This window comes from Bufo gargarizans, chromosome 3, assembly GCF_014858855.1.
Source record: "Bufo gargarizans isolate SCDJY-AF-19 chromosome 3, ASM1485885v1, whole genome shotgun sequence".
NCBI classification, from domain to species: Eukaryota; Metazoa; Chordata; class Amphibia; order Anura; family Bufonidae; genus Bufo; species Bufo gargarizans.
Genome location: NC_058082.1, coordinates 18757978 through 18784551, shown reverse-complemented (window position 1 = coordinate 18784551; position 26574 = coordinate 18757978). Strand labels below are relative to the sequence as shown.

Sequence of the window (26574 nt, the reverse complement as noted above, 5' to 3'; positions counted from 1 at the left end):
TGTGGGGGCGGTCTTGTCTCAGGGTTCCTCTCCTGCCAATTGGCGACCGTGTGCCTTTTTCTCAAGAAAACTCTCCTCCGCAGAGAGAAATTACGATGTGGGAGATAGGGAATTGTTGGCCATCAAGTTGGCTTTTGAGGAATGGCGCCATTGGCTAGAGGGAGCCAGACACCCTATTACCGTATTTACTGACCATAAAAATCTGGCCTACTTGGAGTCAGCCAAGCGTCTGAACCCGAGACAGGCCAGATGGTCGTTGTTCTTTTCTAGGTTTAATTTTGTTGTCACGTTCCGCCCTGGAGTTAAGAATGTGAAGGCAGATGCCCTGTCACGTTGTTTTCCGGGAGGCGGGAATTTTGAAGACCCGGGTCCCATTTTGGCTGAAGGTGTGGTGGTCTCTGCTCTATTTCCTGAATTGGAGGCAGAGGTGCAGGCAGCCCAGTCAGAGGCTCCTGATCTTTGTCCTCCTGGGAGGTTGTTTGTGCCTCTTGCTTTAAGACACAAGATTTTTAAAGAACACCACGATACGGTCCTTGCTGGGCACCCGGGGGTAAGAGCCACACTGGATCTCATCGCTCGGAGATTCTGGTGGCCTGCGCTTCGTAAGTCGGTTGAGGGTTTTGTGGCAGCCTGCGAGACTTGCGCTCGTGCCAAAGTCCCTCATTCACGGCCATCAGGTCCTCTCCTTCCCTTACCCATTCCTTCCCGTCCTTGGACACATCTGTCCATGGACTTTATCACGGACCTGCCTCGTTCCTCGGGGAAGACTGTGATTCTGGTGGTGGTGGACCGTTTTAGCAAAATGGTGCATTTCATCCCTTTTCCTGGTTTGCCCAATGCTAAGACGCTGGCGCAGGCATTTGTTGATCACATTGTCAAATTGCACGGTATTCCTTCAGACATAGTCTCTGATAGGGGCACGCAGTTTGTTTCCAGATTCTGGAAGGCTTTCTGTTCTCGCTTGGGGGTTCGGTTGTCATTCTCTTCTGCTTTCCACCCGCAGTCGAATGGCCAGACAGAGCGCGTCAATCAGAATCTGGAGACATATCTGCGCTGTTTTGTGGCGGAGAATCAAGAGGATTGGTGTTCTTTTTTGTCCCTTGCTGAGTTTGCTTTAAATAACCGTCGTCAGGAGTCCTCTGATAAGTCACCATTTTTTGGTGCATATGGGTTTCATCCACAGTTTGGGACTTTCTCGGGAGAGGGGTCTTCTGGTTTACCTGATGAGGACAGATTCTCCTCGTCTTTGTCATCTATTTGGCAAAAGATTCAAGATAATCTAAAGAGCATGAGTGAGAGATATAAGCGTGTGGCTGATAAGAGACGTGTGCTTGGTCCGGACCTGAATGTTGGTGATCTGGTGTGGTTGTCTACCAAGAATATCAAATTGAAGGTTCCCTCCTGGAAGTTGGGTCCTAGGTTTATTGGGCCTTACAAAATCCTGTCTGTCATCAATCCTGTTGCATACCGTCTTGATCTTCCTCAGACTTGGAAGATCCATAATGTTTTTCATAAGTCCTTATTGAAACCTTTTGTTCAACCCATTGTACCCTCGCCTTTGCCTCCTCCTCCGATTATGGTTGATGGGAATCTTGAATTTCAGGTCTCTAGGATTGTGGATTCTCGTCTTGTCCGCGGTTCTCTTCAGTACCTTGTTCACTGGGAGGGGTATGGTCCTGAGGAGAGGATGTGGGTCTCAGTGACGGACATTAAAGCCTCTTGTCTCATCAAGGCTTTCCATAGGTCCCATCCTGAGAAGGTGGGTTCTGAGTGTCCGGAGTCCACTCGTAGAGGGAGGGGTACTGTCACAACCAGACAGCTGAGAAGCTCTGACAGAGGCCTTTCAGAACCTCCTCCTTGAGTTCTGTGTTGTGGTATTCAGCTCCTCCTCATTAGCGTCTCTCAGCTGTTATGTGTTGGACTAATTGTTTCCCTTTAAATTCTTCCCCAGAATGCTTTTCTGGGCGGCTTATATTTCTTCCTGGAGTATGTGTGCATGCCCATCTGGTCCTCCTCTCCTCTACAAAGTTAAGTGTTAACTGTTATCTGTTATTTTCTGTTTGCTGGATCCCAGGTGACCCTGACTCCCTCCGTGTCTGGTGTAGGGAGCCGGTGGTCGTGTCCCCTCACTATTGTAGGGTGCTCAGGGCTTTATAGTCAAGGTTCGTGGATATGCATACCTCCACCATTCGGATCTATGCATAGGCTGAGCAGCCAGGGAAAGTGCCAGGTCTTCTACAGGGGTCTCCCTTTCGTTCCTTAGCTTTTGGATCCAGCGAGACATTTATGCATGTTGTTTTGCCTTGTTACCTGTACACATTCCGTGACAGGTGGTGCTGTACGGTGTAATTTGCATGAAATGCAGGCAGCATGTCATAGAGCAGGAGGAGCGGTGCAGATTGGTATATAGTTTATGGGCAAAGATTCAGTAAAACTTGTACTTTATTTATTAAAAGCAGCACTGTCAGCATGAGCAACCCTACTAAACCAGACACAGTGCCTGGTAGGGTTGATCATTCTGATACAAATTATATTTTTTAGGTATTATTAATTCATAGAAATAATTACTTTTATAAATATGCAAATTACTTAGTTGGAACACAGAGGGGTGTGCTGTAGCGTTATAACCCCTGGTGCGCTGAACACTGCACCCCAACATTTCATTGATAGAGCAAGACACCTTATCTTTCCCTGTCTTCTGCCCCTGAGTACTACCTCCAAATGTCTGCGCCTGTACTACAGCGTTGCTGCTGCTTACTGAGCATTTCATATCCATACCGCACAGGAGCCGATGACCTCATTTAACCCAGAAGCGATCCTCCTCTGTCTCTGTAGCCAGGGACGCCTCTACTTCCGCGTTCAATTATGTCATCAGCACCTGCACTGGTCAGCAAGCAGCAGCAGAGATATAGCATAAGTGCAGACTTTTGGAGGGTTAATCATGCTGACAGGGTTCCTTTAAAATCATGCTCATTCTGGGCTGTGAAGTCAAGGAGCTGGTTCTATCAGTGATTAACAGTTTTCTGTCCATAAGGAGGAGATTGTCACGGTCCCTCAGGTGACTGGTGTCAGGAGATCAGAGAGACTGGCTGAGTGTGGAGGAATCTAACAGCCTCCTTGATTTCTCTTGATTCAGGGTTAATGACCACTTCCCTTTTCTCAGCTGTTGCTCAGTGGTCATCACTTCTACCCTTTATAGTCTGACCCCACCCTTCTGACTATGCGGTAGATAGCTTCATTTGGGTTTGGCTGAGCTGGTGTGAGGTCGTCTCTGGTGTTCCTGTTCGTCCATCTCTACAGAAGTTTAGTGTCGCGTTTGTTTGCGTTTTGTATTATTCCCTGTTGTTGTATCTGGGCCTGAGACAAAGACTTCCATTCACCCATCTGGGGAGGAATGTGTTGTCTCTGGTCCTAACCTTATTCCAGGGCCTTATAGGGAAATTAGTGTGGCAGGCGCAGCACTACGAAGTTACTTTTGCGCTGTGGCATTAGAAAAATTTTGATATCTCTAACTTTTTAGTCCAACCAGACTGTCTGTTACTCTGTAATTTTTCTAGCGCTGTTCTATGGAAACAGTAGGTTTTAAGAGCACAACAGATGCTTGAAATAACTTCTTTATTAACTTCAACTTTTCTTCATATATAACACTGCTGCCTCCACAGCAGATAGTCCATGTACATAACACGTGTTGAAAAGATATTACAAAATGGCGGTATGCATAAGATGGTGGTTCAACTGTTCAATCTTGTCATTCATCATAAAATGGTGGATATATTTCTCTCTTCAGTATCTGTACTCTCACTTTAACCGCCTCCGGACCACCTAACGCAGGATCGCGTTCTGGAGGCAGCAGTCTCAGGCAGAGTCACGCATATAAGCGTCATCTCGCGAGACATGAGATTTCCTGTGAACGCGCGGACACAGGCGCGCGCGTTCACTGGAACTGCAGGTAAGCGAGTGGATCTACAGCCTGCCAGCGGCGATCGTTCGCTGGCAGGCTGTAGATGCGATTTTTTTAACCCCTAACAGGTATATTAGACACTGTTTTGATAACAGTGTCTAATATACCTGCTACCTGGTCCTCTGGTGGTCCCTTTTGCTTGGATCGACCACCAGAGGACACAGGCAGCTCTGTAAGTAGCACCAAAATCCACTACACTACACCCCCTCTGTCACTTATTAACCCCTGATCACCCCATATAGACTCCATGATCACCCCCCTGTCATTGATCACCCCCCTGTCATTGATCACCCCCTGTAAGGCTCCATTCAGACGTCCGTATGTGTTTTACAGATCCACGGATCCATGGATCGGATCCGCAAAACACATACGGACGTCTGAATGGAGCCTTACAGGGGGGTGATCAATGACAGGGGGGTGATCACCCCATATAGACTCCCTGATCACCCCCCAGTCATTGATCATCCCCTTGTAAGGCTGGCTCCATTCAGAGGTCCGTATGTGTTTTGCGGATCCACGGATCGGATCCGCAAAACACATTCGGACGTCTGAATGGAGCCTTACACGGGGGTGATCAATGACAGGGGGGTGATCACCCCATATAGACTCCCTGATCACCCCCCTGTAAGGCTCCATTCAGACGTCCGTATGTGTTTTTTTACGGATCCACGGATACATGGATCGGATCCGCAAAACACATACGGACGTCTGAATGGAGCCTTACAGGGGGGTGATCACCCCATATAGACTCCCTGATCACCCCCCTGTCATTGATCACCCCCTTGTAAGGCTGGCTCCATTCAGAGGTCCGTATGTGTTTTGCGGATCCACGGATCCATGGATCGGATCCGCAAAACACATACGGACCTCTGAATGGAGCCTTACAGGGGGGTGATCAATGACAGGGGGGTGATCACCCCATATAGACTCCCTGATCACCCCCCTGTAAGGCTCCATTCAGACGTCCGTTTGTGTTTTGCGGATCCGATCCGTGGATCCGCAAAACACATAAGGACCTCTGAATGGAGCCTTACAGGGGGGTGATCAATGACAGGGGGGTGATCACCCCACATAGACTCCCTGATCACCCCCCTGTCATTGATCACCCCCCTGTCATTGATCACCCCCCTGTAAGGCTCTATTCAGACGTCCATATGTGTTTTACGGATCCACGGATACATGGATCGGATCCGCAAAACACATACGGACGTCTGAATGGAGCCTTACAAGGGGGTGATCAATGACAGGGGGGTGATCACCCCATATAGACTCCCTGATCACCCCCCTGTCATTGATCACTTCCCTGTCAATGATCACCCCCCTGTAAGGCTCCATTCAGACGTTTTTTTGGCACAAGTTAGTGGAAATAGATTTTTTTGTTTTTTCTTACAAAGTCTCATATTCCACTAACTTGTGACAAAAAATAAAATCTCACATGAACTCACCATACCCCTCACGGAATCCAAATGCGTAAAATTTTTTTGACATTTATATTCCAGACTTCTTCTCACGCTTTAGGGCCCCTAAAATGCCAGGGCAGTATAAATACCCCACATGTGACCCCATTTCGAAAGAAGACACCCCAAGGTATTCGCTGAGGGGCATATTGAGTCCATGAAAGATTGAAATTTTTGTCCCAAGTTAGCGGAAAGGGAGACTTTGTGAGAAAAAATAAATAAATTTCCGCTAACTTGTGCCAAAAAAAAAAAATTCTATGAACTCGCCATGCCCCTCATTGAATACCTTGGGGTGTCTTCTTTCCAAAATGGGGTCACATGTGGGGTATTTATACTGCCCTGGCATTTTAGGGGCTCTAAAGCGTGAGAAGAAGTCTGGGATCCAAATGCCTAAAAATGCCCTCCTAAAAGGAATTTGGGCCCCTTTGCGCATCTAGGCTGCAAAAAAGTGTCACACATGTGGTATCGCCGTACTCAGGAGAAGTTGGGCAATGTGTTTTGGGGTGTCATTTTACATATACCCATGCTGGGTGAGAAAAATATCTCGGTCAAATGTCAACTTTGTATAAAAAATGGGAAAAGTTATCTTTGGCCAAGATATTTCTCTCACCCAGCATGGGTATATGTAAAAATACACCCCAAAACACATTGCCCAACTTCTCCCGAGTACGGCGATACCACATGTGTGACACTTTTTTGCAGCCTAGGTGGGCAAAGGGGCCCACATTCCAAAGAGCACATTTAGGATTTCACAGGGCATTTTTTACAGATTTTGATTTCAAACTACTTCTCTCGCATTAGGGCCCCTAAAATGCCCGGGCAGTATAACTACCCCACAAGTGACCCCATTTTGGAAAGAAGACACCCCAAGGTGTTCAGTGAGGGGCATGGCGAGTTCCTAGAATTTTTTATTTTTTGTCACAAGTTAGCGGAAAATTATGATTTTTTTTTTTGTCTTGCAAAGTCTCATATTCCACTAACTTGTGACAAAAAATAAAAACTTCCATGAACTCATTATGCCCATCACGAAATACCTTGGAGTGTCTTCTTTCCAAAATGGGGTCACTTGTGGGTTAGTTATACTGCCCGGGCATTTTAGGGGCCCTAATGCATGAGAAGTAGTTTGAAATCAAAATGTGTAAAAAATGCCCTGTGAAATCCTAAAGGTGCTCTTTGGAATGTGGGCCCCTTTGCCCACCTAGGCTGCAAAAAAGTGTCACACATGTGGTCTTTAGAATGTGGGCCCCTTTGGCCCTGCCTACGCTGCAAAAAAGTGTCACACATGTGGTATCACCGTACTCAGGAGAAGTTGGGCAATGTGTTTTGGGGTGTCATTTTACATATACCCATGCTGGGTGAGAAAAATATCTCGGTCAAATGTCAACTTTGTATAAAAAATGGGAAAAGTTATCTTTGGCCAAGATATTTCTCTCACCCAGCATGGGTATATGTAAAAATACACCCCAAAACACATTGCCCAACTTCTCCCGAGTACGGCGATACCACATGTGTGACACTTTTTTGCAGCCTAGGTGGGCAAAGGGGCCCACATTCCAAAGAGCACATTTAGGATTTCACAGGGCATTTTTTACAGATTTTGATTTCAAACTACTTCTCTCGCATTAGGGCCCCTAAAATGCCCGGGCAGTATAACTACCCCACAAGTGACCCCATTTTGGAAAGAAGACACCCCAAGGTATTCCGTGAGGGGCATGGTGAGTTCCTAGAATTTTTTATTTTTTGTCACAAGTTAGCGGAAAATGAGACTTTGTAAGGAAAAAAAAAAAAGAAAATCATCATTTTCCGCTAACTTGTGAAAAAAAAAAAAAAACTTCCATGAACTCACTATGCCCATCAGCGAATACCTTAGGGTGTCTACTTTCCGAAATGGGGTCATTTGTGGGGTTTTTCTACTGTCTGGGCATTGTAGAACTCAGGAAACATGAGAGGTGCTCAGAAAGTCAGAGCTGCTTCAAAAAGCGGAAATTCACATTTTTGTACCATAGTTTGTAAACGCTATAACTTTTACCCAAACCATTTTTTTTTACCCAAACATTTTTTTTTATCAAAGACATGTAGAACAATAAATTTAGAGAAAAATTTATATATAGATGTCGTTTAAAAAAAAATAATTTACAACTGAAAGTGAAAAATTTCATTTTTTTGCAAACATTTAGTTAAATTTCGATTAATAACAAAAAATGTCAGCAGCAATGAAATACCACCAAATGAAAGCTCTATTAGTGAGAAGAAAAGGAGGTAAAATTCATTTGGGTGGTAAGTTGCATGACCGAGCGATAAACAGTGAAATTAGTGTAGTGCAGAAGTGTAAAAAGTGGCCTGGTCATTAAAGGGAACCTGTCACCAGGATTTTGCGCATAGAGCTGGGGACATGGGCTGCTAGATGGCCGCTAGCACATCTGCAGTACCCAGGTCCCAGAGCTCTCTGCGCTTTTATGTTGTTAAAAAACAGTTTTGATCCATATGCAAATGACCTGATATGAGTCCTGTATCCGGAGATGAGTCAAGCGGAAAGGAGCCCAGCACCGCCCCGCGTCCTCCGAATCTCCTCCTTGCTGGCTGACGTCACAGAGCTGGAGCGTCGAAATCTCGCGATGCGCGAGCTAGCGCATGCGTAGTTCGTTCCCTGTGCTGATGCCAGTACAGGGAATGAACATGATGCCGACACTGCGCATGCGCTAGCTCGCGCATCGCGAGATTTCGGCGCTCCAGCTCTGTGACGTCAGGCAACAAGGAGGAGATTCGGAGGACGTGGGGCGGTGCTGGGCTCCTTTCCGCTTGACTCATCTCCGGACACAGGACACATATCAGGTCATTTGCATATGGATCAAAACTGTTTTTTAACACAATAAAAGCACAGAGAGCTGTGGGGACTGGGTATTGCAGACGTGCTAGTGGCCATCTAGCAGCCCATGTCCCCAGCTCTATGCACAAAATCCTGATGACAGGTTTCCTTTAAGGGTGTTTAAGCTAGGGGGGCTGATGTGGTTAAGTTATTTAAACACTTTATGATCTTTCTGAGAGGTATACCTGAGGTTTAACTAATCACAGCCAGCCTCACACTGAGCCTGTGTGGGAAATCCCCTAGCTGCAATTATTATTCACCAGAGAGCTGGACAGACACACAGTGCCAGTCAGAGTTCAGTTTTATGGAAGCAAAAAGACCAAAATAGTTCCACCAAACTGCGACCAAATTGCATAAAAGCATTCAAACTGCTCAAAGCAATTGTATAGAGCAAACTGCAAACCAAGTAGAGCAAGTAGAACTATTAGTTAGACCTCAGATATACCTCTCAGAGAGATCATAAAGTGCTTAAATAACTTAAAGTGATAGTACAGATACTGAAGAGAGAAAAATATCCACCATTTTATGTTGAATGACAAGATTGAACACTTGAACCACCATTTTAGGCATACCGCTTTTTTATGAATCTTTATGCAACACGTGTTATGTACATGGACTATCTGTTGCGGAAGCGGCAGTGTTATGTATGAAGAAAAGTTGAAGTACATAAAGTAGTTCATTCAGGCATTTGGTGTGCTCTTTAACCACTTCCCGACCGCTGTACGCACCGATGCGTCCGGTAGGTGGTTGATTTACTCCTCCTGGACGCATCGGCGCGTCATCTCGCGAGACGCGAGATTTCGTCACAGCCGGCCCGCGCATGCGCATCGCGGGCCGGCATTTCGTCGAACAGTATTTCGTCAGCAACCTGCCGGCCAATGATCGCGGCTGGCAGGTTGCTGATTTTTAAAAAAAACAATCAGAGTGCCAGATAACAGATCATATTAGTAAATATGATCTGTTATATGGCTGGCCTGCTCCTCTGCTGGTTCTTTTCGTCGGTTGGATCCAGCAGAGGAGCAGGCTACACAGTGAGTACACCAACACCACATACTAGCCCCAGATCACCCCCCTGAACCCCAATTAACCCTTTGATCACCCCTTTGATCGCCCCTGTCAATCACTAGTGAAAGGAAAAAAGTGATCAGTGCAAACTGTCACTTTTTTTTTTCACTGTTATTGACCGTTAGGTTTTAGGTATAGTTTAGGCCCCTTGGTTAGGTAGTTTAGGGATCAGTTAGCGCCCAGCCCACCGCACCGCAGTCACTGATTCGCTGATTAGCGTATCGCTAATCAGCATTTGTACTTTTATAGTATCTGGAAGTGATCAAAACTGATCACGGTCAGATCTATAATTGTATTAGTGTCACTTTAGGTTCGCCCTCCACCCAAAACGCAGTGTTTGCCCGATCAGGCCTGATCGGTCGCCCACACGTGCGTTCACCCACGCCCGCCCCACCGCAGTGACAAAAAATATTGATCACTGCACATTCACTTTACACGCGCTGCGGCGATAAAAAAAATCAGTTTTGATCTTTTTTATCAACCGCAGCGGCCTCCGGTACTTTGCTAGCCTCCCATTTGTAAGACAGGCTTGCTTTTTTTTCTTGGGTAGTCTCAGGGAATACCCCTAAATGTAGTTGCCCACATGTCAAACAGGGGGTATTCTTCTGAAGAGGCCTACAGGCTTCTGACCCAGTCGGATGAGGAATGGGAACCCTCATCTGATGAATCTAGCGGGTCAGAATACGAACCTGTAGAAAGCAGTGGCTCTCTGACCCAAAGTTCGGACGAGGAGGCTGAGGTCCCTGATAGCACCAGGCGTACCCGGCCACGTGTCGCTAGACCGCAGGTTGCACAGGATCCGCTTCAAGGGCAACAGAGTGGGGCTGGTGCTGTCGGATTACGTGGTGAGGCATACACCAGCAGCGCAGCCCTTCCTGGACCTAGTACCAGCACTTCCGTAGAACATGGTGAAGTAGCGAGCACCAGAAGGGCAGTTGAAGCTGGTACGGTGGCACGTGGAGTAGTGACCCCGTCGCAACCACCGCAAAGACGTGCCCGAAGAGCCCCTAAAATCCCTGAGGTGCTGGCAAACCCTGATTGGCAGTCCCCAACTTCAGCCGCACTTGTAGTTCCCCCTTTCACCGCCCAGTCTGGAGTTCGGGTTGAGACAGCTCAGATCGGTTCGGCCCTGGGATTTTTTGAGCTGTTCTTGACTGCGGAGCTCTTAGACTTAGTTGTGGCAGAGACAAACCGGTATGCCACACAATTTATAATCGCTAACCCGGGAAGCTTTTATGCCCAACCTTTCCGGTGGAAACCAGTCCAAGTTTCCGAAATTAAAAATTTTTGGGGCCTTCTCCTCAACATGGGTCTAACTAAAAAGCATGAATTGCGGTCATATTGGTCCACGAACCCAATTCATCACATGCCCATGTTCTCTGCTGCTATGTCCAGGACACGATTTGAGACCATCCTGCGTTTCCTGCACTTTAGTGATAACAGCACCTCCCGTCCCAGAGGCCACCCTGCTTTTGAACGGCTCCACAAAATTCGGCCCCTCATAGACCATTTCAACCTGAAATTTGCAGATTTGTATACCCCAGAGCAAAACATCTGCGTAGACGAGTCCCTGATACATTTTACCGGGCGCCTTGGCTTAAAACAATACATCCCAAGCAAGCGCGCCCGGTATGGGGTCAAATTGTATAAGCTCTGTGTAAGGGCCACAGGCTATACCCACAAATTTCGTGTCTATGAGGGAAAAGATCAGACCCTGGAGCCGGTCGGTTGCCCTGACTACCTGGGGAGCAGTGGGAAGACAGTCTGGGACTTGGTGTCACCCTTATTCGGCAAGGGGTACCATCTTTATGTGGACAATTTCTACACAAGTGTGGCCCTCTTTAGGCATTTGTTTCTAGAACGGATTGGCGCCTGTGGTACCGCGCGAACTAGTCGCGCGGGCTTCCCCCAACGGCTCGTTAGCACCCGTCTTGCAAGGGGGCAGAGGGCCGCACTGTGTAACGAAGAACTGCTCGCGGTGAAATGGAGAGACAAGCGTGACGTTTACATGCTCTCCTCCATTCACGCAGACACGACAATACAAATTGAGCGAGCAACCCGTGTCATTGAAAAGCCCCTCTCAGTCCACGACTATAACCTTCACATGGGAGGGGTGGACTTCAATGACCAGATGTTGTCTCCATATTTAGTTTCCCGCAGAACCAGACGCTGGTATAAGAAGGTGTCTGTATATTTGATTCAATTGGCGATGTACAATAGTTTTGTTCTCTACAGTAAGGCTGGGAGAACTGGATCCTTCCTCAAATTTCAGGAAGAGATCATCGCGAGGTTCCGTGGCCCCATCCACCAGTGTAGTTAGCCATCTACACGAGCGACATTTCCCCAGTGTCGTTCCTGGTACCTCAAACCGACCGCCACTCCGAAAAAAATGTTGTGTCTGTAGCAGGAGTGGAATAAGGCGTGACACCCGCTATTTCTGTCCTGACTGTCCTGACCACCCTGCCCTATGCTTAGGGGAGTGTTTCCGGAAGTACCACACACAGGTACACCTAGCATAGGGATCATCTCACCAGGACAGGCACACAGGGCTATTAGGGCCCATTCACTCACACAGCTGCTGCAAACCTCTCCTTTCACCTGGGACAAAGTGCATAACGCACTTCGCCACATCTTTGGGCGATTTGCGCTTTGCACATTGACCCATGGGGAAGGAGAGGTTTGTTCTATAAAGGTAAAAAAAAAAAAAAGAAAAAGAAAAAACACCAGTAAGCAAAAAGGTTAATGTTTAGTTCAAAAAGTTAAAGTTTATATGTTCTGTTCCAAAGTTAATAAAATTATTGCGTTGCGGCCTGTTTTTTTTTCTTTTTACCTTCCAGGTGGACCAACCGATCGACTAGCTGCAGCACTGATGTGCATTCTGACAGAAGCATTGCGCTGCTGTCCGATTACACGCAAGTCTGTGTATGCGGCATTGCAAGACGAGATTTCTACTCTGCAGTAACAGATACGTTTGCCGAGGCATACGAGCTGAGGAGGAGGCGGCGTTCCTATGCTTTGGCAAACACTTTGTATATAAAAAAAATATATAAATCCCGGCAATGATTTATTCATCCACATCGATTGATGTGAATGGAGAAATCTGGTTTGCCAGGGCATACGAGCTAAGTGGGTATGGATGTTGGGCGGAGCTCCTATGTCCTGGCAGACGCCTTTCCTTTTTTTTTGGGCAGAGATTTTTTCATCCACATTGATCGATGCGAATGAAGGAATCTGTGCCGTTCATTTTTTTTCTGTCAGCCCAGAGGCTGAACGGAAAAAAAAATCTCATTACCTGTATGCTCAATATAAGGAGAATAGCAGAAACTCCTAATGCTGGCCATACATGTAATGATTGCGGAGACCCTCAAATGCCAGGGCAGTACAAACACCCCACAACTGACCCCATTTTGGAAAGAAGACACCCCAAGGTATTCGCTGAGGGGCATATTGAGTCCATGAAAGATTTAAATTTTTGTCCTAAGTTAGCAGAAAGTGAGACTTTGTGAGAAAAAACAAAAAAAAAATCAATTTCCGCTAACTTATGCCAAAAAAATACATTTCTATGAACTCACCATGCCCCTAATTGAATACCTTGGGGTGTCTTCTTTCCAAAGTGGGGTCACATGTGCGGTATTTATACTGCCCTGGCTTTTTAGGGGCCCTAAAGCGTGAGAAGAAGTCTGGGATCCAAATGTCTAAAAATGCCCTCCTAAAAGGAATTTGGGCACTTTTGCAGCCTAGATGCGCAAATGTGTCACACATGTGGTATCGCCGTACTCAGGAGAAGCTGGGATGTCATTTTACATATACCCATGCTGGGTGAGATAAATATCTTGGTCAAATGCCAACTTTGTATAAAAAAATGGGAAAAGTTGTCTTTTGCCAAGATATTTCTCTCACCCAGCATGGGTATATGTAAAATGACACCCCAAAACACATTCCCCAACTTCTCCTGAGTACGGCGATACCAGATGTGTGACACTTTTTTGCAGCCAAGGTGGGCAAAGGGGCACATATTCCAAAGTGCACCTTTCGGATTTCGCAGGCCATTTTTTATACATTTTGATTGCAAAGTACTTCTCACACATTTGGGCCCCTAAATTGCCAGGGCAGTATAACTACGCCACAAGTGACCCCATTTTGGAAAGAAGACACCCCAAGGTATTCCGTGAGGGGCATGGCGAGTTCCTAGAATTTTTTATTTTTTGTCGCAAGTTAGTGGAATATGAGACTTTGTAAGGAAAAAAATATAAAATCATCATTTTCCGCTAACTTGTGACAAAAAATAAAAAGTTCTATGCCCATCAGCGAATACCTTAGGGTGTCTACTTTCCGAAATGGGGTCATTTGTGGGGGTTTTCTACTGTCTGGGCATTGTAGAACCTCAGGAATCATGACAGGTGCTCAGAAAGTCAGAGCTGTTTCAAAAAGCGGAAATTCACATTTTTGTACCATAGTGTGTAAACGCTATAACTTTTACCCAAACCATTTTTTTTTGGCTCAAACATTTTCTTTTTTATCAAAGACATGTAGAACAATAAATTTGGCAAAAAATGTATATATGGATGTCGTTTTTTTTGCAAAATTTTACCGCTGAAAGTGAAAAATGTCATTTTTTTGCAAAAAAATCGTTACATTTTGATTAATAACAAAAAAAGTTAAAATGTCAGCAGCAATAAAATACCACCAAATGAAAGCTCTATTAGTGAGAAGAAAAGGAGGTAAAATTCATTTGGGTGGTAAGTTGCATGACCGAGCGATAAACGGTGAAAGTAGTGTAGTGCCGAAGTGTAAAAAGTGGCCTGGTCATGAAGGGGGTTTCAGCTAGCGGGGTTGAAGTGGTTAAGCCTACTGTTTCCATAGAACGGCGTTAAAAGAATTATAGAGTAACAGACCGTCTGGTTTGACTAAAAAGTTAGAGATATCAAAATTCTTCTAATGCCACAGCGCAAAAGGCACTTCATAGTGCTGCACCTGCCACAATTAGGGCCTAGGTATCCTGCATATGAATATTCCTACCTTGTTTAGGTGACCTGTTTCTTTCCTAGTCTCCAGGCCCAGTTACTGTTCCCCTTCCCTCCTGTGTTCAGTCTGGAGTTTTCCCCCACACTGATGGTGACAAAGGTCCCATCAGTGACTGACATCCTTCCCTCTATGAGGAGGAGGTCCTATCAGTGACTGACAGCCTTCCCTCTATGAGGAGGAGGTTCTATCAGGTACTGACAGCCTTCCCTCTATGAGGAGGAGGTCCTATCAGGGACTTACAGCCTTCCCTCTATGAGGAGGAGGTCCTCTCAGGGACTGACAGACTTCTCTCTATGAGGAGGAGGTCCTCTCAGTGACTGAGAGCCTTCCCTCTATGAGGAGAAGGTCCTATCAGGTACTGACAGCCTTCCCTCTATGAGGAGGAGGTCCTATCAGGGACTGACAGCCTTCCCTCTATGAGGAGGAGGTCCTATCAGGGACTGACAGCCTTCCCTCTATGAGGAGGAGGTCCCATCAGTGATTGACAGCCTTCACTCCATGAGGAGGAGGTCCTCTCAGGGACTGACAGCCTTCCCTTTATGAGGAGGAGATCCTATCAGTGACTGACAGCCTTCCCTCTATGAGGAGGAGGTCCTATCAGGGATTGACAGCCTTCCCCCTATGAGGAGGAGGTCCTCTCAGTGACTGAGAGCCTTCCCTCTATGAGGAGGAGGTCCTATCAGGTACTGACAGCCTTCCCTCTATGAGGAGGAGGTCCTATCAGGTACTGACAGCCTTCCCTCTATGAGGAGGAGGTCCTATCAGTAACTGACAGCCTTCCCTTTATGAGGAGGAGGTCCTATTAGTGACTGACAGCTTTCCCTCTATGAGGAGGAGATCCTATCAGGTACTGACAGTCTTCCCTCTATGAGGAGGAGGTCCTATCAGGGACTGACAGCCTTCCCTCTATGAGGAGGAGGTCCTATCAGTGACTGACAGCCTTCCCTCTATGAGGAGGAGATCCTATCAGGTACTGACAGTCTTCCCTCTATGAGGAGGAGGTCCTATCAGGTACTGACAGCCTTCCCTCTATGAGGAGAAGTTCTCATCAGTGACTGACAGCCTTCTCTCTATGAGGAGGGGGTCCTATCAGTGACTGACAGCCTTCCCTCTATGAGAAGGTGGTCCTATCAGGTACTGACAGCCTTCCCTCTATGAGGAGGAGGTCCTATCAGTGACTGACAGCCTTCCCTCTATGAGGAGGAGGTCCTATCAGGTACTGACAGTCTTCACTCTATGAGGAGGAGGTCCTATCAGTGACTGACAGCCTTCCCTCTATGAGGAGAAGGTCTCATCAGCAGGGATCTCAACTCTCCCAGAGGTTCAGGGAGTCCCCGCTATTAGATAGCGGCTCCCTGACACCCGCATGTGAAACAATATCTCCTGGAAAGGTTTATCTCAGTCAGATAGCAGAGCAGAGAGATAAGAGAAGTGACAGGACAGAGTTTAGATTACAGGTTGAATTAACCCTTTAGGGTCAAATTGGCTTCTCAAGGAGATATATATGTTAAAGGCATCCCTTCTGTCTCATTCAGTAGCTATATAACTATTGAGAGAGATGCATTTTTTTTTAACCCTCCATTTTAATTATATTATTTACCCCAGTGTTAAATTCACACCCCCTGGATGCTTTAATCAAATATATATATAAATATGATAATTTGGGGCAGGGTAATGAGCCTGGTCCTCCACACCATAGAGCAAAGTGTGCAGAAACTTCATATGTTTGGAAAATTTAATAAAAAGTTTGTGAAAAAAAACAAAAAAAACCTCCCTGAAATGAGAAGTGCACCTTCCTGAAATGAGTTTTTGCAGGTTGGGATGTCTGTATCAGGGACTGACAGCCTTCCCTCTATGAGGAGGAGGTCCTATCAGTGACTGACAGCCTTCCCTCTATGAGGAGGAGGTTCTATCAGGTACTGACAGCCTTCCCTCTATGAGGAGGAGGTCCTATCAGGGACTGACAGCCTTCCCTCTATGAGGAGGAGGTCCTATCAGTGACTGACAGCCTTCCCTCTATGAGGAGGAGGTTCTATCAGGTACTGACAGCCTTCCCTCTATGAGGAGGTGGTCCTATCAGGGACTGACAGCCTTCCCTCTATGAGGAGGAGGTTCTATCAGGTACTGACAGCCTTCCCTCTATGAGGAGGTGGTCCTATCAGGGACTGACAGCCTTCCCTCTATGAGGAGGAGGTCCTATCAGGGACTGACAGCCTTCCCTCTATGAGGAGGAGGTCCTATCAGGGACTGACAGCCTTCCCTCTATGAGGAGGAGGTCTTATCAGTGACTGACAGCCTTCCCTCTATGAGGAGGAGGTCCTATCAGTGACTGACAGCCTTCCCTCTATGAGGAGGAGGAGGTCCTATCAGTGACTGACAGCCTTCCCTCTATGAGGAGGAGGTCCTATCAGGGACTGACAGCCTTCCCTCTATGAGGAGGAGGTTATACAAGTTATACTGAACCGTCACAGAAAACTAAATATGAATCTGCTCAGCTCCTCCTGCTCTATAACAACCCGCTGCAGTCCAAACACCATGTTCTATGTGACAGGTGTAATGTAATGTAAACTATGAGTAGTTTTATTATTATAGGTCTATATAAATCTCACTTACCTTTGAGTTGTGGGGACAGTTGGTGTCCATGTTCATCAAGCTGGATTTGCTCCACCAGAGTGTCACCTAATAAGAAATGATACAGACGTCATCAGTGCTGGATGTACATTATACAGGGACCGGACGAGGTCTAATGGTCCTAAATGTACAGCTGTGAAATAGTGTCCACGTCCCCCATACTGTGCATGGTCACATTGTGGTGGTCATTGTGTGTCCTGGCATTGTGATAGATACTGTATGGTCGTTACTATGAGGGTGCTGTAGTATTATTATTATAGCGCCATTCATTCCATGATGCTGCAGATATGATAAGGGGTATACACACATAATAGAAAACAATTTCAATAACCATGAACAAGACAAGTTACAGACTGGTGCAGAAGGAGAGAGCACCCTGCCCGTTAGGGCCTACCATCTACAACAGGGGTGCGGAACCTAGGGCCTGGGGGCTACATGCAGCCCTTGATACCATTCTGTGCGGCCCCCAACCATGTGGTAACAGACATGTATGTCCATGTTTTGTGGCTGCTCACATGTATCTTGCACGTATTCTCCCATTGGATGGGAGTACTAGAAGTGTAACTAGACATTAATGATATGGACTGCATGTTCAATATGCCATAAATATAGTATTTCAGTTGGTAACACCCCTTTAAGTTTTATTTTTGGCCCTTCTAATTGGTTTAGGCTGACAATGTGGCCCTCAACCAAAAAAGGTTGTGCACCCCTGATCTACAAGGTATGGGAGATGGACACAGTAGGAGAGAGTGAAGTTGGTCATGGCGGTATAGAGGCAGCAGGGTCACTGGTTGTAGGTTTGTCTGAAGAGGTGGTTTTCAGGTTTCTTTTGAAGGATTCCACTGTAGGTGAGAGTCTGAAATGTTGAGGTAGTGAGTTCCAGAGTATGGGGGCTGCATGGGAGAAATCTTGGAGGCGATTGTGGGAAGAGGTGAGAGGAGAGAAGGAGGTCTTGTGAGGATCGGATATTACGTGTGGGGATGTATCGGGAAAGTAGCTCAGAGATGTATGGAGGGGACAGGTGGTGGATGGCCTATTGCCTACTTGTTAGTATTTTAAAGTATTCGCTGGGCAATGGGGGGTCAGAAGGGAATGGCAAAGTAGTAATGGGAGAGAGGTGGATTACCCGGGCAACAAAGTTGAGAATATATTGGAGGGTGCGAGGGTGCTAGATAGAAGGCCACAGAGGCGTGTGTTACAGTATTCTAGGTGGGAGATGATGAGGGCATGTGGAATTTTTTTTTGCAGACTCATGGTTGAGGAATGTGTGAATTCAAGAGCTATTTTTGAGTTGGAGGTGGCAGGTAATGTGCTGGTTGGTCATGGGCTTGGATGTGCGGTTTGTAGGACTTGGTTGACCGAGGAGTGTGTGTAGCCATTGTCCATGATAGATCTGTTGGGGGGGGGTTGAATAAGATGGGGAAACATGATAAATTCTGTTTTATCCATGTTAATTTTAGAAAGCGAGAGCAGAAAGAAGATATAGAAGATAGGCATTGTGCGATTTTTGATAGTAAGGTGGTGATGTCTGGAAAAGAGAGGTAAATGTGTGTAGCATAAAAGTGATACTGAAATCCATGGGACTCCATGGCCGAAGGTGTAGATTGAGAAGAGCAGAGCTCCTAAGACAGAGCCCTGAGGGACACTAACAGAGTGGGGACGAGATGAGGAGGTGGTGTGAGAGTGGGAGACACTAAATGTCCAGTATGTGAGGTATGATGTGATCCAGGAGAGGGACAGGTCCGTGATGCCAAGAGATGATCTGGACAGTAGGGTGGAAAGGCTTTCCCCTGTAATGGTGGAGAAGCAGGTTTGGGGGGGGGGGGGGAGAGGAATGAGTAGTTGTGTAGAGGGGCTGTGGGGACTGTAGGCTGAAGCTTTCTCTGATGTCAATATTTTCTCTAAAGTCTGTGGCATAGTCCTCACCTGAGATGAGGGGTGAGGGTGGAGGCACTGGGGGACATTTTTTAATATCACCTGTGGCTCATTTTGGCATCAAATCCTAAGCCAGACCCAAATCAATTCAGGCCACAGGCAAGACCTAAACTTCAAACTAGGGATCAACCGATTATCGTATTTACCGATATTATCGGCCGATATTCATGATTTTCAAAGTTATCGGTATCTCCATCGAACGTTGCCAATATGCCGATAATGCGACCAGCGCGCGTGTTCCCTCAGCAGCACAGGGGAGAAGGAAGCAGTGTCTCCCTCCCCCTGTGCTGCTGTGTCACCACCAGACATCTGAGAAGCTCTAACAGATGTCCTTCAGAACCTCCTCCTTGAGGTTCCTTTTGTTTTGCTTTCATTTTCTCATCTCGTTAGCCTCTCTCCGCTGTCATGTAGTTGCACTGATTGCATCCCTTTAAATCCCTTCCCATACTGCATCACTTTGCGGTTTATACAACTTCCTGGAGTGTATACATGCTGGATGCTACTACTGAGTCTTCTACAGATAAGTTTTGTTCATTCATTTGTATTTTCCTGTTTGCTGGATCCCAGGTGACCCTGACTCCCTCCGTATCTTGTGTAGGGAGCCGGTGGTCGTGTCCCCTCACTATTAAAGGGTGTTCAGGGGCTATACAATCGAGGTACGAGGATATGCAATCTTCTACCATTGAGAATTTTGCATAGGCTGAGCAGTTAGGGAGAGAGCCACGTCTGTTGCAGGGCTATCCCTTTTGTTCCTTAGTTTTGGATCCAGTCAGTCGTATATAAATTTTGTGTTTTCTAGTTTCCTGCACACCTTCCGTGACATTATAAACCGCCAAAACGGTCTCAAGCATGGATCCGGTTTCACTTTTGACTGAACGCATGCAGGGTCTTTCATTGGAGGTAGCAGATCTCCGTAAGACTCTTTCTCAGTTTCAAGTGACCGGTTCAGCTTGCGTTCATGGAGCTTGTTCTGAGCCTAAGATCTCGCTCCTGGGTATGTTCTCCGGGGGTAGTGAGAATTTTGTGCGTTTTAGAGAGGCTTGCAAACTCCATTTTCGCCTACATCCCCATCCTCTGGTGATGAGGAACGGAGGGTGGGGATCATCATATCGCTGATCAGGGATAACGCTCAGTCCTGGGCCTCTTCGCTGCCGGTGGGGCACGGCCCCCTCCGTTCAGTGGATAAATTCTTTTTAGCCCTGGGTCAGATATATGATGATCCGGATCGTGTTGCTCTGGCTAGACTACGTATTTTATGTCAGGGTAAACAATCCACAGAGATATACTGCTCAGAATTTCGGAGATGGGCAGCTGATACTGGTTGGAATGATGCTGCACTCCGAAGTCAATTTTGCCAAGGTCTTTCAGAGGGATCGAAAGATGCATTTGCCTTTCTTGAGAGACCTACCTCCTTGGACTATGCCATGTCTCTGGCCGTTCGTATTGACAGGCGTCTTAGAGAGAGAGGAGAGATCACTCCTTCCTGTCATATTCAGTCCAAGGACAGTGCGGCGGTCTCATTCAGTGCACAGGGGTCTCAGTCGCTCTCAATCCCTTCTGAGCAGGGGCCCATGCAGCTGGGTTTGCTTGCCTCTGACAATAGAGGATTCAGCTCTCATGGGAAGGTTTGTTTCTGTTGTGGAGGTATAAATCATTTGGCAAATGTTTGTCCCTCTAGGAGATTCAGGCAGTTTTTTGAGAGTAATAAAGAAACAAAAAGAAAAAGATCCTCTAAAAAACGTTCTATCTGTTACTATTGGCAAGGTTGATGCGGAAATTGAAGGTTTTCCGTTTGCTTGTAGTTCCCATTTTGTCCTACCTGCCAGGGTGGTGCTAGAGAGCAAGAATATTTTTTGTGAGACTTTTGTAGATAGTGGAGCAGCTGTCAATCTTATTGATAATCAATTTGCTATAACTCATGGTTTCCAGGTATGCACTTTGGGAAAGGATATACCTGTTTTTGCTATTGATTCCGTTCCACTTTCTCAGAAATCGTTAAAGGGCATAGTTCACAATATCCGTTTGATTGTGAGTGATACTCATGTTGAGGATGTGTCATGTTTCGTCCTAAACGGGTTGCCTACTCCTCTAGTGTTGGGGCTACCCTGGCTCACTAAACATAACCCCACCATTGATTGGCAAGCGAGGCAAATAAATGGTTGGAGTGACTTTTGCAGAGAGAATTGCCTCACGACATCTGTTTCAGAGGTTTCTAGTAAGACTGTACCATCTTTTCTCTCAGAATTTTCGGATGTGTTTGCTGAGAGTGGTGTTCAGGAATTGCCCCCTCACAGGGAGTACGATTGCCCTATTAATCTCACCCCAGGCGCCAAGCTGCCTAAATCTCGTTTATACAATCTCTCTCAACCTGAAAGGGTCGCTATGCGTGCTTATATCTCTGAGAGTCTGAGAAAGGGACACATACGACCCTCGAAGTCACCTGTTGCCGCTGGTTTTTTCTTTGTTAAGACCATGTCTGTATTTCAGGGAGCTGAACAGTATCACAATTCGTGACCCTTATCCGCTTCCTCTGATCCCAGACCTGTTTAACCAGATTGTGGGGGCTAAAGTTTTTTCCAAATTGGATCTAAGAGGGGCATACAAACTGGTCAGGGTCAGAGAAGGAGACGAATGGAAGACGGCCTTCAATACGCCTGAGGGCCATTTTGAGAATTTGGTTATGCCTTTTGGTTTGATGAATGCTCCAGCCGTCTTTCAGCATTTTGTGAACAGCATTTTTTATCATTTAATGGGGAAATTTGTATTAGTGTATCTGGATGACATTTTGATTTTTTCTCCTGATTTCAAAACTCATAAGGAGCATTTACGTCAGGTCTTGCTCATCCTGTGGGAGAATAAATTGTACGCTAAACTGGAAAAATGTGTGTTTGCGGTTCCAGAAATGCAATTTCTGGGGTTTCTTCTCTCCGCTTCTGGTTTTCGCATGGACCCTGAGAAGGTCCGCGCTGTGCTTGAGTGGGAGCTTCCTGAGAATCAGAAGGCGCTGATGCGTTTTCTGGGTTCTGCCAATTATTACAGGAAGTTTATTTTGAATTATTCCTCTGTTGTTAAACCACTCACTGATATGACTAGAAAGGGGGTAGATTTTTCCTCCTGGTCGGTAGAGGCGCGTAAGGCCTTTTCTAATATCAAGGAGAGTTTTGCTTCCGCTCCCATCTTGGTACAACCTGATATTTCTCTACCCTTCATAGTAGAGGTTGATGCTTCTGAGGTGGGTGTGGGTGCGGTCTTGTCTCAGGGTCCCTCTCCTGCCAAATGGCGACCATGTGCCTTTTTCTCGAAGAAACTCTCCTCCGCAGAGAGAAATTACGATGTGGGAGATAGGGAGTTGTTGGCCATCAAGTTAGCGTTTGAGGAATGGCGCCATTGGCTAGAGGGAGCCAGACACCCTATTACCGTGTTTACTGACCATAAGAATCTGGCCTACTTGGAGTCAGCCAAGCGTCTGAACCCGAAACAGGCCAGATGGTCTTTGTTCTTTTCAAGGTTTAATTTTGTTGTCACCTTCCGCCCTGGGGTTAAGAATGTGAAGGCGGATGCCCTGTCACGTTGTTTTCCGGGAGGTGGGAATTTTGAAGACCCGGGTCCCATTTTGGCTGAAGGTGTGGTGGTCTCTGCTCTTTATCCTGAATTGGAGGCAGAGGTTCAGGTAGCCCAGTCAGAGGCTCCTGATCTTTGTCCTTCTGGGAGGTTGTTTGTGCCTCTCGCTTTAAGACACAAGATTTTTAAGGAGCACCACGATACTGTCCTTGCTGGGCACCCGGGGGCAAGAGCCACAGTGGATCTCATCGCTCGGAGATTCTGGTGGCCGGCGCTTCGTAAGTCGGTTGAGGGTTTTGTGGCAGCCTGCGAGACCTGCGCTCGTGCCAAAGTCCCTCATTCACGGCCATCAGGTCCTCTCCTTCCGTTACCCATTCCTTCCCGTCCTTGGACACATCTGTCCATGGACTTCATTACGGACCTGCCTCGTTCCTCGGGGAAGACTGTGATTCTGGTGGTGGTGGACCGTTTTAGCAAAATGGTACATTTCATTCCTTTTCCTGGCTTGCCCAATGCTAAGACGCTGGCGCAGTCATTTATTGATCACATTGTCAAATTGCATGGTATTCCTTCAGACATAGTCTCTGATAGGGGCACACAGTTTGTTTTCAGATTCTGGAAGGCTTTCTGTTCTCGCTTGGGGGTTCGGTTGTCATTCTCTTCTGCTTTCCACCCGCAGTCGAATGGTCAGACAGAGCGCGTCAATCAGAATCTGGAGACATATCTGCGCTGTTTTGTGGCGGAGAATCAGGAGGATTGGTGTTCTTTTTTGTCCCTTGCTGAGTTTGCTTTGAATAACCGTCGTCAGGAGTCCTCTGATAAGTCACAATTTTTTGGTGCATATGGGTTTCATCCGCAGTTTGGGACATTCTCTGGAGAGGGGTCTTCTAGTTTACCTGATGAGGACAGATTCTCCTCGTCTTTGTCATCGATTTGGCAAAAGATTCAGGATAATCTAAAGAGCATGAGTGAGAGATATAAGCGTGTGGCGGATAAGAGACGTGTGCCTGGTCCGGACCTGAATGTTGGTGATCTGGTGTGGTTGTCTACTAAGAATATCAAATTGAAGGTTCCCTCCTGGAAATTGGGTCCTAAGTTTATTGGGCCTTACAAAATCTTGTCCGTCATCAATCCTGTTGCCTACCGTCTTGATCTTCCTCAGACTTGGAAGATCCATAATGTTTTTCATAAGTCCTTATTAAAACCTTATGTCCAACCCATTGTACCCTCGTCTTTGCCTCCTCCTCCGATTGTGGTTGATGGTAATCTTGAATTTCAGGTCTCTAGGGTTGTGGATTCTCGTGTTGTCCGTGGTTCTCTCCAGTACCTCGTTCATTGGGAGGGTTATGGTCCTGAGGAGAGGATGTGGCTCCCAGTGACGGACATTAAGGCCACTCGTCTCATCAGGGCTTTCCATAGGTCCCATCCTGAGAAGGTGGGCTCTGAGTGTCCGGAGTCCACTCGTAGAAGGAGGGGTACTGTCACCACCAGACATCTGAGAAGCTCTGACAGACGTCCTTCAGAACCTCCTCCTTGAGGTTACTTTTGTTTTGCTTTCATTTTCTCATCTCGTTAGCCTCTCTCAGCTGTCATGTAGTTGCACTGATTGCATCCCTTTAAATCCCTCCCCATACTGCATCACTTTGCGGTTTATACAACTTCCTGGAGTGTATGCATGCTGGATGATACTACTGAGTCTTCTACAGATAAGTTTTGTTCATTCATTTGTATTTTCCTGTTTGCTGGATCCCAGGTGACCCTGACTCCCTCCGTATCTTGTGTAGGGAGCCGGTGGTCGTGTCCCCTCACTATTATAGGGTGTTCAGGGGTTATACAGTCGAGGTACGAGGATATGCAATCTTCTACCATTGAGAATTTTGCATAGGCTGAGCAGTTAGGGAGAGAGCCAGGTCTCTTGCAGGGCTATCCCTTTGGTTCCTTAGTTTTGGATCCAGTCAGTCGGATCTTCTTTTTGTGTCTTCTAGTTTGCTGTACACCTTCCGTGACATGCTGCCACCAATGAGAGGAGAGAAGGGAAAAGGAGGCGGGAGCTGGCTGCAGAATCATATAGCCGCACCTGAGGGGTGAACTGCCGCGGATCGCAGCTACCTCTCATAGAGGTCAGGTGCGGCTATATTCTGCAGCCAGCACCCGCCTCCTGTATTTGAATTAATGGGCGAGTTATCTTCATTGGTGGCGCAGTGCCCCCCCCCCCAAACCCCAGCATTAAAAACATTGGTGGCGCAGTGCGCCCCCAACCCCCGCCAGTATTAGTCATTGGTGGCAGTGGCCACAGGATCCCCTCCTCCTTATTGGTGGCAGTGGCAGCTTCTGATCAGAGCCCCAGCTGTGGAATCCTGGGGCTCCGATCGGTTACCATGGCAGCCGGGATGCTACTGAAGCCCTGGCTGCCATGGTAAGCTCCCTGCTGCTGTGTGTACAGAGCACAGGGCAGCAGGGAGAGTGTGAGGTCCTATTTACCCTAATAGAGCTCTATTAGGGTGAATAAGACGAGGGTTCTAGCCCCTAAGAGCGCTAATAGTTATTAAAAAAAGTTTAAAAAAACATAAACACCAAATATTAAGTATAAATGAAAAAGAACGTTAAACGTTAACAATAAACATGTTTATTTAACAGCAGATTTATGTAGGATTTTAAATTTTTTTCAAAAATAAAAATGCACAGAATATCGGTATAAATTATCGGCTATCGGCCTGAAAGTTCACAGGTTATCGGTATCGGCTCTAAAAAATCCCTATCGGTCGATCCCTACTTCAAACCTCAGACTAGACTCCAAAATCGGTTCAGATCCCTAATAAATCCAGAGGGAGATCTTTATTACTGTGGACAATGTAAGTCATGAAGACCTCTATTTCATGGGTGACACGTCTCATACACGATGTTACCTCTATGACAGAGTTCCTCCAGTACAGCGTCCAGGCCGGGGGAACTATGATCCTTCCGTAATACATACAGACTGACCCACAGTCCTATCACAGCTTCTCTTCCTAGGTTATATATATCCTGTAGTAAAGTCTGCGCCAATCTTCTTCTGTCATGTTCTAGACTTCGGTATTTCTAGAACCCAAAAAGATGAGACATAAGGTGCGTTATACACAGATACATAACACAAAGGGTTAAAACACTGCAGATACTACATGTCTGTCTTCTCTGTAATGTGTTGTCCAGAGAAAGAGAAATCTATGGAATAGATACGGAGAAAATCCTTCCTGAATCCACAAGTAACAATCAGATTATTTCCAGGATGTAGTGACCCCTAACGTACGTGTGCGGGGGAGGGGATAAATCCCCCACAATACTGGATTATAAACTTCTGGGGGGTTCTCCATCAGATATGAGCTGCTGTCTGTTATTAAACTGGAAGTTGTCCATCATCTTACTCTGACATATGAAGCACAATTGTCATTCAGCCTCTTGTAGACAGCAGGATGGTGACAGGAATGTTGCGCAGGGGATGTGGATCTGCTGTGTCACTTGAACAGATTTGGCTTGGGGTAACTCCTAATAGAGTTATCTAAGCAGCCCCCCTGGTCTTCACCCTTTAACCCCTATACAGGGGAACCACCAGGCCGTTACCTCCTGGAGTAGTCTCTGTTCAAGTGATTGCTGACACACAGGGGTCAAGAGATGCAGAGGCAGAGAACTGAGCGATCAGGCAAGACTGTAGTCGGGGAAGACCAAGGTCAGGGCAGGCAGAGTTCATGTAATCTATTAAACAGTACAAGGTCAGGGCAGGCCGAGTTCATGTAATCCATTAATCAGTACAAGGTCAGGGCAGGCAGAGTTCATGTAATACATTAAACACTACGAGGTCAGGACAAGCAGCTCATGGTCAGAATGAATATCAGGTGGAGGTCAGGTCAGGCAGTGAAGGGTCAAGTCTGGAAAAACAGGCAGAAGTCAGTACACAGGTAAATAGACAGAGTATATCGCGTCTTTGCAGGAATCTAGTCGCTAGAAACCATTATTCAGAGGCTCTCTCCTGTGGAAAGGCTTCTTAAATACCCTAGGGAGGTCTGCCATAAGTTGGAGTAGATGATATGTGTGCATGG

General features: G+C 46.6%; 1 protein-coding gene across 3 annotated transcripts in view; it reads right to left on the bottom strand.

The window, feature by feature from the left end:
- Window positions 1-26574, bottom strand: part of LOC122932022 (NACHT, LRR and PYD domains-containing protein 12-like) — a 279421-nt gene that overhangs the window by 209509 nt on the left and 43338 nt on the right. For all 3 annotated transcript variants that reach the window (XM_044286171.1, XM_044286172.1, XM_044286173.1), the window contains exons 4-5: window positions 25408-25579; window positions 16988-17053 (exon numbers count right to left, since the gene is read on the bottom strand). In XM_044286171.1, the coding sequence (XP_044142106.1) occupies window positions 16988-17053; window positions 25408-25579 (238 nt within the window). The remainder of the gene's footprint in view (window positions 1-16987; window positions 17054-25407; window positions 25580-26574) is intronic.